The sequence below is a fragment of the Salmo salar genome, chromosome ssa01 (genome assembly GCF_905237065.1).
Source record: "Salmo salar chromosome ssa01, Ssal_v3.1, whole genome shotgun sequence".
Taxonomy (NCBI): Eukaryota; Metazoa; Chordata; class Actinopteri; order Salmoniformes; family Salmonidae; genus Salmo; species Salmo salar.
The window spans coordinates 149,394,564-149,408,277 of NC_059442.1; the positions used below are offsets into that span (position 1 = coordinate 149,394,564).

The 13,714-nt window shown below is 44.2% G+C and overlaps 1 protein-coding gene across 3 annotated transcripts in view; it reads right to left on the reverse strand.

Annotated features, from left to right (window-relative positions):
• The window catches only part of LOC106568153 (adaptor related protein complex 3 subunit beta 1), an 86,449-nt gene that overhangs the window by 37,988 nt on the left and 34,747 nt on the right, over positions 1 to 13,714 (reverse strand). For all 3 annotated transcript variants that reach the window (XM_014138251.2, XM_014138242.2, XM_014138233.2), the window contains exons 7-19: positions 11,250 to 11,432; positions 9,988 to 10,143; positions 9,202 to 9,299; positions 9,061 to 9,115; positions 5,970 to 6,041; positions 5,819 to 5,881; positions 5,532 to 5,664; positions 5,286 to 5,395; positions 4,908 to 5,084; positions 3,746 to 3,932; positions 2,836 to 2,966; positions 2,465 to 2,621; positions 2,163 to 2,340 (exon numbers count right to left, since the gene is read on the reverse strand). In XM_014138251.2, the coding sequence (XP_013993726.1) occupies positions 2,163 to 2,340; positions 2,465 to 2,621; positions 2,836 to 2,966; positions 3,746 to 3,932; positions 4,908 to 5,084; positions 5,286 to 5,395; positions 5,532 to 5,664; positions 5,819 to 5,881; positions 5,970 to 6,041; positions 9,061 to 9,115; positions 9,202 to 9,299; positions 9,988 to 10,143; positions 11,250 to 11,432 (1,700 nt within the window). The remainder of the gene's footprint in view (positions 1 to 2,162; positions 2,341 to 2,464; positions 2,622 to 2,835; positions 2,967 to 3,745; positions 3,933 to 4,907; positions 5,085 to 5,285; positions 5,396 to 5,531; positions 5,665 to 5,818; positions 5,882 to 5,969; positions 6,042 to 9,060; positions 9,116 to 9,201; positions 9,300 to 9,987; positions 10,144 to 11,249; positions 11,433 to 13,714) is intronic.

Below are 13,714 nucleotides of genomic sequence, written 5' to 3' on the forward strand. Positions count from 1 at the left end.
GAGTGCAGTCTGCTGGAGCTCACATTACATCTATCCATTCAAACACTTTCCATTCTGCACCACGTAGTGCAGTCTGCTGGAGCTCACATTACATCTATCCATTCAAACACTTTCCATTCTGCACCACGTAGTGCAGTCTGCTGGAGCTCACATTACATCTATCCATTCAAACACTTTCCATTCTGCACCACGTAGTGCAGTCTGCTGGAGCTCACATTACATCTATCCATTCAAACACTTTCCATTCTGCACCACGTAGTGCAGTCTGCTGGAGCTCACATTACATCTATCCATTCAAACACTTTCCATTCTGCACCACGTAGTGCAGTCTGCTGGAGCTCACATTACATCTATCCATTCAAACACTTTCCATTCTGCACCACGTAGTACAGTCTGCTGGAGCTCACATTACATCTATCCATTCAAACACTTTCCATTCTGCACCACGTGAGTGCAGTCTGCTGGAGCTCACATTACATCTATCCATTCAAACACTTTCCATTCTGCACCACGTAGTGCAGTCTGCTGGAGCTCACATTACATCTATCCATTCAAACACTTTCCATTCTGCACCACGTAGTGCAGTCTGCTGGAGCTCACATTACATCTATCCATTCAAACACTTTCCATTCTGCACCACGTAGTGCAGTCTGCTGGAGCTCACATTACATCTATCCATTCAAACACTTTCCATTCTGCACCACGTAGTGCAGTCTGCTGGAGCTCACATTACATCTATCCATTCAAACACTTTCCATTCTGCACCACGTAGTGCAGTCTGCTGGAGCTCACATTACATCTATCCATTCAAACACTTTACATTCTGCACCACGTAGTGCAGTCTGCTGGAGCTCACATTACATCTATCCATTCAAACACTTTCCATTCTGCACCACGTAGTGCAGTCTGCTGGAGCTCACACTCAAACTCTGTCAGAACAACCTAGATCAATCTGTTTTGGTTCGCCCACTTAATTTAATATCGCTTTGGCTAAAAAGTTATCCTCCTCCCTCCCTCCATCTCCCTCTCTCTTCAATTTGTCCTGATAATGAGTGTTTACTGGGGCTGCCTGGGATTTTCAGCTGTTAAATTAACGAGGAGAATTGTGACGGTAACTGGCTTTTTAACTTGGCCGATGATGAGAAGCCAGTATTAATTTGGCCTACAGATTTCATTTGTTTCGAACAGGAAAAAGCGATATAAATCAGAGTGGGCCTGATTAAGCCCTGCCTGGAATGACTGGGCTGTAATGAGGGCATTATGCTGGGTTTGTTGTGGAAGCACTGGGGTGAGCTGGGATAATTACTGTGTGTGTGTCGGTGTGTGTGTTTGCGAGAGAGAGAGATTGTGTGTGTGTGGGATAGTGTGTGTGTGTGTGTGTGTGTGTGTGTGTGTGTGTGTGTGTGTGAAATCACTGGGGTGAGCTGCTCTAATTACACTCTAATGGAGGGAACAAGGTCAGCTGCCGGCCTGTCATACAGCGCAAGCAGGTAGGGTGTGTGTGTGCGAAAGAAAGAAAGAAAGAAAGCTGGGGTGAGTGAAATAGAACGTGTCAGGGACAAAATTTGCCAGTGTGTAACAGTGTGCGTGTATTCAGCAGTAATGACTCAGATCTCATTCATTGGTACCACCAGGCAGCTAAATGACCAATCCACAGTCATTATCTATCAGCCATGTAAATCTGGACCACTGCTGATGGAGCTCACACTAACGGCTCTGAACGTGTGTGTACAGTAGGTGTCAATGTATGTCTTCAACATGACCAGAGAGAATATATGTGCGCGCGAGAGAGTGAGTGCGCGCGGAGAGAGCGCGAGAGAGAGAGAGCGTGAGAGAGAGAGAGCGTGAGAGAGAGAGCGCGAGAGAGAGAGAGCGTGAGAGAGAGAGCGTGAGCGAGAGAGAAAGTGAACAGATGGAGAATGAGATTATTGATGCCACAATGCACTGATCACGTTGCTGACTGACTTCAGACAGCTGCACTGTTGTATGAGCGAACACACACACCCCTTGCCTAATTATCATCACACTCAGCCTTCGATAAAACAGGTAAGACCTCAATAGATAAATTCAGCAAGAAGAGAAATGATAGACACACAATACATATAGGTTCCAAACCAAGGACCTAGTCAGGGGAGTGGACATGTTCAGTGATAGTGTTGTACCCGTCTTTGGCCGTTGGTTTGACTGTCTTCTTCTGTAGTGGGGTCTTAGTTTTCCTCTTCTTCCTTTCAGAGTCAGATTCACTGGAACTCTTCTCTGATTGGCTGGAGGACATGTCTGACTCCTCACTGCTCTGACTGCTGTTCTTCTCGACACAGCTCTCTGCATCGCTCCCTGACTCTGGACACACAGGTTCATTTTGTAAGATGTACAGTCTTCTAGATAAAATGGATTGGACTGGCAATGCAAACTCTCACATGAGAACATTATACTTTATGTTACACACGTGGACACACACACACACCTTCACTACTACTACTACTACTACTACTGCTACTGCCATCCTCACTGCTCCCTGATCCCTTCTCTTCCTCTCCAGAGTCAGAGTAGAACTTCTCATCTGATGACTTGGCAGGCTTGGATTTCCCAGTCTTCCCTAGAGATGGAGCCCACTCCTTCAACTGGCAACAGAACAGGAAGTGATGTCAGAGGAAGTGAGGTACAGTAAGAGGAAGTAAAGTAAGAGAAGGGAGGAGAGTTGGGAGAACTGCAAATGTATTGAAACGTAGCAAAATGGATTTGTAGTTTGGGTGACAGAGTTGACCATGACCACCCTTGGTGTAGAGCCGGGGTGGGGTGAGCAGTAAAAAGAAAGATGGAATGATGGATCTTTACCGGCTCAATCACCTCCACATCCCTCACTGATAGGTCAGGAGCCACGGCGGGCCAATCAGAGAGCTCCAGGTAGCCACTGGCTTTGGTGTTGATGGTGTGGGACAGGGTTCCCAACTGGTAACGATCGCGGTCTGACAGAGGGAGAGAGACAGAGAGAGGTAAAAAGAGGTAGAGGGGAAGACACAGGAGAGAGGAGAAGAGAAAAAGATGGGGAGAGGGCAAGATAGAGGGAGGAGAAAGAGGGATGGAGAAAGAGGAGAAAACGTGTCAGAGGCGAAACATTGGAGTTAGGGAGAGAGGAAGAGAAAAGAAGGAAACAATGATTAACATTGGAGGGGGGAGAAGGGTTGAGAGGCATGGGTCTCAATGTCACAGCAGTGCTCTCTCAATATGCAGGACAGAGAGTAATTGGCCTTAAACACTCTGAAATGTCACTGTATAAACACATTCACAACTCTGTTTAATAAAGGGTCCAGGAGCCCATAGGAGCACATACACGGCAGCGGGCAAACAGATTAAAAGGATTCTCCCTCCCTAATACTGAATATAGGAGGTGTAATCAGTCAAAGTGCCTGGGGAGGTCTGCCTTCAAAACAGGCTTTCTCTAACTAAAAAGATGGAGAGAAAAAAGAGGCGTTAAAGTGTGAATATTAAGAATGACAGGAGCGGTTAACATTTTCCATAAACATCTAGCAGACGCAGAGACCACCGCAGAATAATAATGTTTAGGAGGGTGCTTCTGTCTCTTATCTGGATTAAAGTCAAGTGTGTGTGTTCTCTGCGTCTCAGAAAGGTTAGTATTAGCCAGGTAATTCATCCATCTCATATGAGCCAGCGAGAGAGCACTGAACCCACTGCCATTCAGAGAGACCCAGAAAATTCCCTATCTAGTGCGCTATTTAAAAGGTACCTTTGTACGCAGACTCGAGGACAGGTGCTGGTTTGGGCGCCAGCAGAATGCGGTGGGCGTACTTGCTGAGCGCTCCGTTCTTGTCATTGGGCACAATGAGCTGGCGGATGAATCGCGTGCGGTCTCTGATGTCATAGTTCTGGTCATATTTCCCAAGGTTCAGAATGTACTGGGTCAACAACTTAGTCTGGATGGAAGAAAGGAGGGAGAGAGGGGGGGATGGAGAGATGGGAAGATATGGTGGGAGAGAGGGAAGGAGGAGAGGGAGAGAGAGGGGACAGGGCAGGAAAAAGAGCAGGGGAAAGATGGAGGGATATGGGAAGATATTGAAGGAGATGGAGGGAGATGGGGAGATATTGAAGGAGATGGGGAGATATTGAAGGAGATGGAGGGAGATGGGGAGATATTGAAGGAGATGGGGAGATATTGAAGGAGATGGAGGGAGATGGGGAGAACACACACACACACACACACACACACACACACACACACACACACAGCTCCGGGGCATCAGACTAAATGTTCTCTCTTCTCCTCTCTCCTCGTCTTTCTCCAGCTGAGACTGCTCCTCACTAGCTGTATGAGTGACAACCTCTCCCTGTACCAGGTGGGTTTATGGTCTGAGATGGGAAGTGCTTTCCTTACACTAACATATATTATTTAGAGAGGAATAAAAACAAGAGTTACTACCTGAACGGCAACATTACACATTTCTCTCTCTCCCTACCCCCTCTCTGAAACATGACCAGGGGATACTGGTGTAATAATGTGCTCATTTGAGGCGGCAGCAGCAGCGTCTGCAGTGTGGTCATAATCCCAGCTTGGCAGCCATACTGCCTCCCATCTGATAGAATGGGCCTTCAGTTCTCATACGAGGGGAGTCAGGGAGATGGGAGAATGCACTACATTGAAGCCTGCTCTTAAAGCATTTGGCGCTGAGGTTATGGTATAGGACTTCTGTTAAACCCAGCAGGCTGAACCAAACCGGAATACTTAGGAAAGACACTGGTGAAACTATATTAGCAGCTAGTGCCTAAGCAGCCAAATAACTAGAACAACTGGAAGTCATCATAAGCTGAATTGACATGGTAATAAGAGCTTAATAACATCTTATAGGCTACTGCACAGTTTAGCGTAGACTATGTATGTAGGTATGTTTTACCTGTTTGGAGTTGGTGAGGTAGAGTTTGGCAGCCAGGTTGACAGTCTGGAGCTTGACGATGTCCTCCTCGGAGGTGAAGCTCTTGGCCATCTTGCGGAGGACGTCAGGGGCGATCTTAGGGACCCTCTCACAATACTCTCCCATCAGCCACAGGATACTGGCCCGTGCCATCGGCACCTGGAGACACAGGGTTGTTAGTCCTCACTGTACTCTCCCATCAGCCACAGGATACTGGCCCGTGCCATCAGCACCTTCGGCACGGGTTACTCCATGTTAAGATTGTGCACACAATTAAATGTTCCAACTCACACAAGCTCAGTCTCATGAAATACACACTCGGACACAGACACACAAATGTTGAGATAGTGGTAGACGTACAGTGATGTTGTCAAAGAGTTTGGCCATGTGTTTGATGATATCACTGTGCTGGGTGGGCTGGGTCTGGAGCAGCTTCCTGATCACCACCACGCTCTCCGCCACCACCGTCTCTGTAATGACTTCATACGGTTACATTTAAAACAATACCTACAAGAGGATTTCACACACAAACTTTGAACGAAGCTGGACAAAGAACCAATCGGTCAATCAATCAATAAACCAATGGACTGGATCCCTCCCCCATACCGTCTCTGTTGGAGAGCAGCAGCACCAGTCCATTGAGGCAGGTGTCTGTGACCTCAGAGATGTTGGTGGCACACCTGCCTATGGCCTGGATGGTACCGGCAGCAAACTGCTTGTCCTGGCTCTTCACATAGGTCTGGAAAAACCAAAGCACAAGTTGGAGCCATTCACTGTAAAAGGCAATAAATATATGTGCCAGAGATGGGTAAAGGGTTTGAATGTAAAAAAGAGGAAAAGAGAGAGAGAGAATGAAAAAGATAGAAAAGGAGAACGAGGAGAGAAAAACTTACCTGGAACTCTCTAAGGATGGTGGAGATGTTGGCTTCGTTGGCCAGGCTGGTCAAGATCTCCAGCTGGGGAGTCCAGACAGATCTGATCACACACCTGAACTCATCTCACAGTTTACTTTTACATTAACTAGGTCATCATGAGGGCGCTTACCTTGAGTGATTTGATGTGGGTGGCATCTGTGGATCTCACATAAAAACTCTTCATGTAAGGTTCAAACATGCCCTAGTGAGACAACACCAACACATACAGTTCAAAACATGCAGTGTGCCAATACATCTATGCACGCTAAATTACAACTAAAAGGACCTACTACTACAGATGTAGGATCTTAATTTGACCTAGATATTGTCACATCAAAATAATCCTGCAGCAACAGGATTTTAACGTTTAATCCATAATGTTGCTTGATTGGTGGTTAGGCAATTAGCTGGCCATATGTAGGTTACATGAAAAGTGCAATCCTGTTAATATACAGTGCACTCGGACAGTATTCAAACCCCTTCCCTTTTTCCACACTTTGTTACAGCCTTATTCTATTTTCTTCCCTCATCAATCTACACACAATACCCCATAATGACATAGCGAAAACAGGTTTAGACATTTTTGCAAATGTATTAAAAATAAAAAAACAAATACCTAATAAGTATTCAGACACCTATGAGACTCGAAATTGAGCTCAGGTGCATCCTGTTTCCCTTGATCATCCTTGAGATGTTTCTACAACTTGATTGGAGTCCACCTGTTGTAAATTCAGTAGATTGGACATGACTTGGAAAGGCACACCTGTCTATATAAGGTCCCACAGTTGACAGTGCATGTCAGAGCAAAAACCAAGCCATGAAGTCGAAGGTATTGTCCGTAGAGCTCCGAGACAGGATTGTGTCGAGGCACAGATCTGGGGAAGGGTACCAAAAAATGTCTGCAGCATTGAACGTCCCAAACAAACAGTGGCCTCCATCATTCCTAAATGGAAGAAGTTTGGCACCACCAAGACTCTCCTTAGAGCTGGCCGCCCGGCCAAACTGAGCAATCAGGGAGGTGACCAAGAACCCGATGGTCACTCTGACAAACCTGGCACCATCGCTACAGTGAAGCATGGTGGTGGCAGCATCATGCTGTGGGGATGTTTTTCAGCAGCAGGGACTGGGAGACTAGTCAGGATTGCAGGAAAGATGAACGGAGCAAAGTACAGAGAGATCTTTGATGAAAACCTGCTCCAGAGCACTCAGGACCTCAGACTGGGGCAAAGGTTCACCCTCCAACAGGACAACGACCCTAAGCACACAGCCAAGATAACTCAGGAGTGGCTTTGGGACAAGTCTCTGAATGTTATTGAGAGGCCTAGCCAGAGCCTGGACTTGATCGAACATCTCTGGAGAGACCTGAAAATAGCTGTGCAGCGACGCTCCCCATCCAACCTGACAGAGCTTGAGAGGATCTGCAGAGAAGAACGGGTGAAACTCCCCAAATACAGGTGTGTCAAGAAGACACGAGCCTGTAATCGCTGCCAAAGGTGCTTCAACAAAGTACTGAGTAAAGGGTCTGAATACTTATGTAAATGTGTTAGTTCAGTTTTTATTTCATACATTTCTAAAAAACAGTTTTTGCTTTGTCATTATGGGGTATTGTTTGTAGATTTATGAGGGGGAAAAAACTATTTAATCCATTCTAGAATAAGGCTGTAACATAACAAAATCTGGAAAAAGTCAAGGGGTCGGAATTCTTTTCGGAACGCACTGTAACTGTGTGTTCGTGTGGGTTTTCAGTGAATTTATCTAAATCAAATCTCATCTACATTTCCTGCAGGAAAATGATCAGCAACAAAATAGTAATCAAATTAAGACCCTACATCTGTAAGGGTGTCTGTCCTGACTAGGGATTTTAATGGTTAACCGTTAGTCAGTTAGCCACTGAAAATACATTTGACCAGTCATGCTTGGTATTTTGATATTTATTAGGACCCCCATTAGCTGTTGTGAAAGCAGCAGCTACTCTTCCTGGGGTCCACACAAAACATGAAACATGACATAATACAAAACATTAATAGACAAGAACAGCTCAAGGACAGAATTTCATCAATTTAAAAATAGCACACGTAGCCTACATATCAATACATACAACTATCTAGATCAAATAGAGGAGAGGCGTTGTGCCGTGAGGTATTGATTCATCTGTTTTTTTAAACCATGTTTGCTGTTCATTTGAGAAATATGAAATGGGAGTTCCATGCAATAATAGCTATATAATACTGTACGCTTTCTTGAATTTGTTTTGGATTTGGGGACTGTGAAAAGACCCCTGGTGGCATGTCTGGTGGGGTAAGTGTGTGTGTCAGAGCTGTTTGTAAGTTGACTATGCAAACAATTTGGAATTTAACACAATGTTTCTTAATAAAATAAGTGATGCAGCCAGTCTCTCCTTATCAGTATATAGGTTAATTTGCATAATTTTGTGGAATTAAATTGTGTCAGAATTAAACAAAATCATCAGTCAAAACAGGAACAGTGTCTGGGTCAACCGGAATTATTATTTTGCAGACATTTGTAATGTAAGGTGGGTTTATAGAGTCAGAAAGTAGCTTTCTTATGTCAACTATAAGGCCAATGATTTTTATAACTAACCAATATGGCTGTCTCGGCTGAGCCGCAAGCAAGCCAGAGATTCATTGCTAGGCAACTCACAGATGCAGACTGCAGGGAGCAGTGGGAGAGAGAGGAGCAGCATGAAGCAGCCAACAACAGCAGCTAAGCTAGCAACCAAAAAAGTTTCACAGCCTTTCTCTCCTGTTCTACTGGTTTTCATATCAACTTTCTTTCATTGTCCAGAAGCCAAAGGCACAATCCTTGTCATATTAACAACCCAGCCTAGTTGTTGCATATTTCCATTTATTTACAGAGATGTTTACAGAGATGTTAATCTCTGTCACATGAAATGGATTGCATCAGGTGTCTTTTAGAACAGTGTCTTCCTGCTAATTTCATTTTGGCATATGTTGAAAACGATCTATTCCATTCTCTACTTCACTACAGTAGTTGCATGTTCAATAATGAGAGGATAGGCTTGCTATTGTCGCACGTTTTTTAAGCTCTTAATGAAAAATGGCTGTTCCTTCCATGCATAGTATTTTTTGATGGTCAAGTCATTTTACTGTTTGGAATAAATATAACTGTTTGCTAACCGGTTAATGGGGGTTGGTTTGTCAGCAACAAAATGGAACAAGATTTGCATCCCTAGTCCTTACCTTTCTCTGGATGGACATGGTGGCTATGTTCTGTAACACAATGTATTGCACCTCTCTAAGAGGGAGAGAGAGGAAATATTAAGCCATCGTAAATCCTCAGGAAAAGAATGAGGGGGAAAAATGGATAGAGATAGAGATTACCTGTGGCTTCTGAGCAGTCTGACCAGAGATTTGGTGACAATGCTGACCTCGTTTTTAGGAGCCAGGTGCCAGTACAGCTGGGCTACAGACATCACCACCTGACAGACAGAGGACAACAGACAACAGACAAATCCAACATGGCCGATTAGCAACACCTCAAATACAGACAGTGTTTTTCAACTCCAGTCATACTGTTCCCACTCTTCTTATTTAGGATGAGTCTCTCTACACTCAGGACACAAAGCTCTTTAAAGCTCCATATATCAAACAGCAAAGTAAGTAAAGTGCCATGTGTTTTTAAGACGAGACGTGTCATTTAGAAGGTAACAGATAGCCGGAGTAAGGACTGAGGAGTCACATTTGGAAGAAGTGACGATAAGTGTCGGTAAGATGGAGGGCCGCAGTGTGTTTTCTCTGGTAAAGACATAACATGTCACATTGTAATCAACACACTCATTTGGGACCATTTTTCCTCCTGCTGCTACACTGCCACACAGACCTTGAGTCTCCTGGGTGATGGAGCTCTGCTCACAATGTGTGTGTGTGTTACACGATGGGTGTGTTCCTGTGTAGCAGCGGCAGAATCAGTGGTGGCACGGCGTAGCCTTGGTTCCAGAGACAGCATTGAGGGAGGAGTGAGAACTGAACCACACGCTCAGACGCCTTCATCAAGGCTGCCTGTATCCCTCACAGCAGGTTGAAGAGCAGACACACACACACCACTTACTGCTGTGTGTGTGTGTGTGTGTGTGTGTGTGTGTGTGTGTGTGTTGGTGTTTGACTCACGGCAGTGTTTCTGCTCTGTAGTAGAGGCTTGGTGTTCCTGAGCAGCAGTCTGTGGTCGGGGTCCATCATGTAGGGCTTGGCCTCTGTCTCATCTCTAGTCTTTTCCTCATCAGACTCATAGAACGCCCTCTCACTGTGCTCATCAAACACACCGTCCTGAAACACACACACACATTACACATTTCATTTCACTCTGTTATTCACAGCACACACATTTACTTTCACTGTGAAACACAGCACAGGCACAAACACCATAAAGGTCAATCTGATAGCACATCAGCCACATCTTACCCACCAGGTGTCAACTCATCAAATTCAAAGCCAGATGCACACACACATCTAGAGGTTGCTTGAAGATGAGCTGGACACCTGTACAACAGTTAAAAGGTAAAGAAACTTTGCACATTGTGCTCGCAAAATATCACTCGTTTTTTTACTGTGGTAATTGCTCATTTTTTGCCTTCCAACCTTGGTAAAGTTATGACAATAAACAACAGCTACTGAGGACACGTTTTGTGTAGGGGTTTCCTTCCAAATCCTCATGTTCACACAATGACTGCAACGCTGGGTGAAAAATAACTGAATATAGACTTACATTACCAACACATACTTACTGACAAATGTCTCCCAGTAGACAAATGTCTCCCAGTAGACAAATGTCTCCCAGTAGACAAATGTCTCCCAGTAGACAAATGTCTAACTTCGTGATTTATTTACTGTAGGTTATATTTGACTCATCATATTGAAGAAATGATTGCTTTAATTACTTTAGTGATGATGATGTCTATTGGTCCTTTACCCAAGACATTTCCTGGTTGGCTTTAAAGAGACATTCAAGACAAGCCATTACTTAAAAGGGGCAATCTGCAGCTGCTACATACATTTTTGGACATAATTATTTGTACCCATTTATTCTTGAAGAATATAACTTATGAATGCCTCATGAGCTTAGTTCAACTGTCGTACCCCATCAGAACGCAAAATATAAGCCTGTTACTCCAATATATAAGTTCACTCCAAAATATAAGCCTGTTACTCCAATATTTGTAAACAAAGTAAATGTAAACAAAAACTATAATTTTGATATCATGGATTGTCAGTCCTTGCATACATAGCAGTCAATGACAGAAACAGGGAAACCGCTTTGTTACTGTTTTAACGGCTGAGTTCCACTTTAAATGATCACACTACATCTCACACTGTTCTTGTACAATCTTATAAAGCATGTTTCCCCTTTGCTTCCTCTCCCCTTCATCTCTCACCTCTTTCCAGGGGCTGGTGAACTGTGTCCTGGCGTAGCGTGTCAACATGGAGATGATGACCACCTGACCCCACTCCTCCACGTCCACTAGCAGGTTACAGAGTTTACGGTAGTTCTTATGGATCAGGTCAATACGGTCCGGACACACCTCCTCAAAGGCCATCACAACGCTGCCTGCTACCAACTAGAGGACAGGAGGAGAGAGAGGAGGTGTGTTACTGTAGGGCTGGAGCAAAAGCCTCATCAACTCCAGAATCGGCGTTGGAGACCCATGCTCTAGCCTGGGCACATCATAAGCCACCTTGGTTAGAAAGACTGTACTTCATGATCTAACAGAAATAATTAGGATGTACAGTTAGATTATAATAAACAAAAACTCAGGCACCACACAGGAGAGGAATAACTGGGAAGAAAACTACAGCATTTTAAGTCTTCACTAAACTAATCTAACTTGTCATTGCCATGGGCTCCCGAGTGGCGCAGCGGTCTAAGACAGTGCTAGAGGCGTCACTAGATAACCTGGTTTGATTCCAGGCTGTATCACAACCGGCCGTAATTGGGAGTCCCATATGGCGGCGCACAATTGGCCGAGCATCGTTGTAAATAAGAATTTGTTCTTAAATGACTTGCCTAGTTAAATAAAATAAAAATAATAATAAATCCATCAGTAACATAACATGTCCAACATTTCTCATAATTTTTATTTCAGCTCATAACTAATTGAATGTTCTATTCATGAGACAAGAGAAAGGGGGAAGCGGGAGGATGGAAGGAGAGAGGAAGGGGAGGGGGGCAATCAAGTACATTTTATTGGGAGAAAAAAATCCATTTGTCTGGTCCATGTTCTATCCCTATAGTGCTGCTGGCTGGCTGGCTGGCTGGCTGATTGACATGGCTATGTATTAATATGCAAACAGTTTCAACACAGAGAGGCGAGGGGGAGAAGGAAGGAGATGGGGAGCGGAATTCGGTCTCTCTCATTACAACAGACGGGACCCTGGTGGCCACTGCAGAAACCCTGTACATTTACCCATCAGCCTCACCATGCAGCTGTGTTGATTGTGTGTGTGTGTGTGTGTGTGTGTGTGTGTGTGTGTGTGTGTGTGTGTGTGTGTGTGTGTGTGTGTGTGTGTGTGAGAGAGTGTGTGTGTGAGAGTGTGTGTGTGTTTGAGGCCCTCTTACAACTGGGTAGCTGGGAAACAAAGTGTTAATCATTCAACAATCTGGACAGCTTCAGAGAGTAGGCTGCTACATCACTTTTAAAACTTTATACAATGGGTGTGTCTAACCCTGGACGCTGATTGGTTAAAACCGCATTCCAGCCATTGTCTATGCCACAAGTGACCACCAGCTAAAGCTATGATGTTGAAATGCCTATTTACGCTGTTCCATCTCACTGCGCAATCCACTGTCTCATCAGCCCAACCAGAAATTGTATAAACTTGAGCTCCACTGTAAAAAGCATGTAGATATTATTTCCCATTTCTTTTAGACTAGCAATTGGTTTTCAATAACGGAGATGTGTATAAACCTTGTCTGTCTCTCTGACATTGGAAACAATGTTTCAATATTGAAATTCTATCTCTGGCTGTCCCATAGTAATGAATGTGCAGGAGTCGGGAAGAGACAAAGGCAGGCAGATTTTCTCAGCCAGTCGAAATCATGAATCAGCATCATTTTATGGATATATACAAAGTCATTTCAATAGAAAACAGTTCAAATGAAACAAAATGCAGCTAGTTTGTAGTCTTTCCAGCTTCAGTTTGAAGTGATTGTGTTAACTGTGTTGTTGGCTAGCTCCTCTGAACAACAGTGTCCTGACGAATCTTTGCCAGGGGAAATCACACATCATTAGCTTATTGTTATGGATGTCTCCAAATAAATGTCACTTGAAAACAGCTTAAACAAAGGCAAATGCAGCTACATTGCTGTTATTCTGGCTACACTGTTTGGCATAACTGTAAGTTAGCCTTAGTTGACTCGTTAGCAAGCAAGGAATAAGAACATTTAAAACGAACGACTGGGTCACGTCTCTGACAAACGAACTGATAGAACAAACGAACGATCAGCCAACCGACCTGGGTAGCAACCCTAGATTTGTGTAGGGACCATATATTGTGGAAGGATGAAATAGTATGAATCAATTAATAAAAATAATTTGAATATGTTGGTAAACCGTTCGTGCCGACCCTCGAGTTCGTCTCGGGCCTAACAACACCCGTGCCAATATATCCTCCAAACACCAGCTTCCTGGGCATTATCACTTAAATAGAAAGGTGTGTGAGATAAAATGCATGTTTGGGAGCAGCCGAACTTTGCAACCACAAGTACGTTTTTCAACCAAAAACAAGCTGTGTACAAAAACAACCATATGGACGAAATGAATCAAAACAGAGGCAAGGAACGTAACATTGTTTAAGCACTCAGTTTAGCAAGCAATTAGGAAATCCACAGGCAATAAGAAAA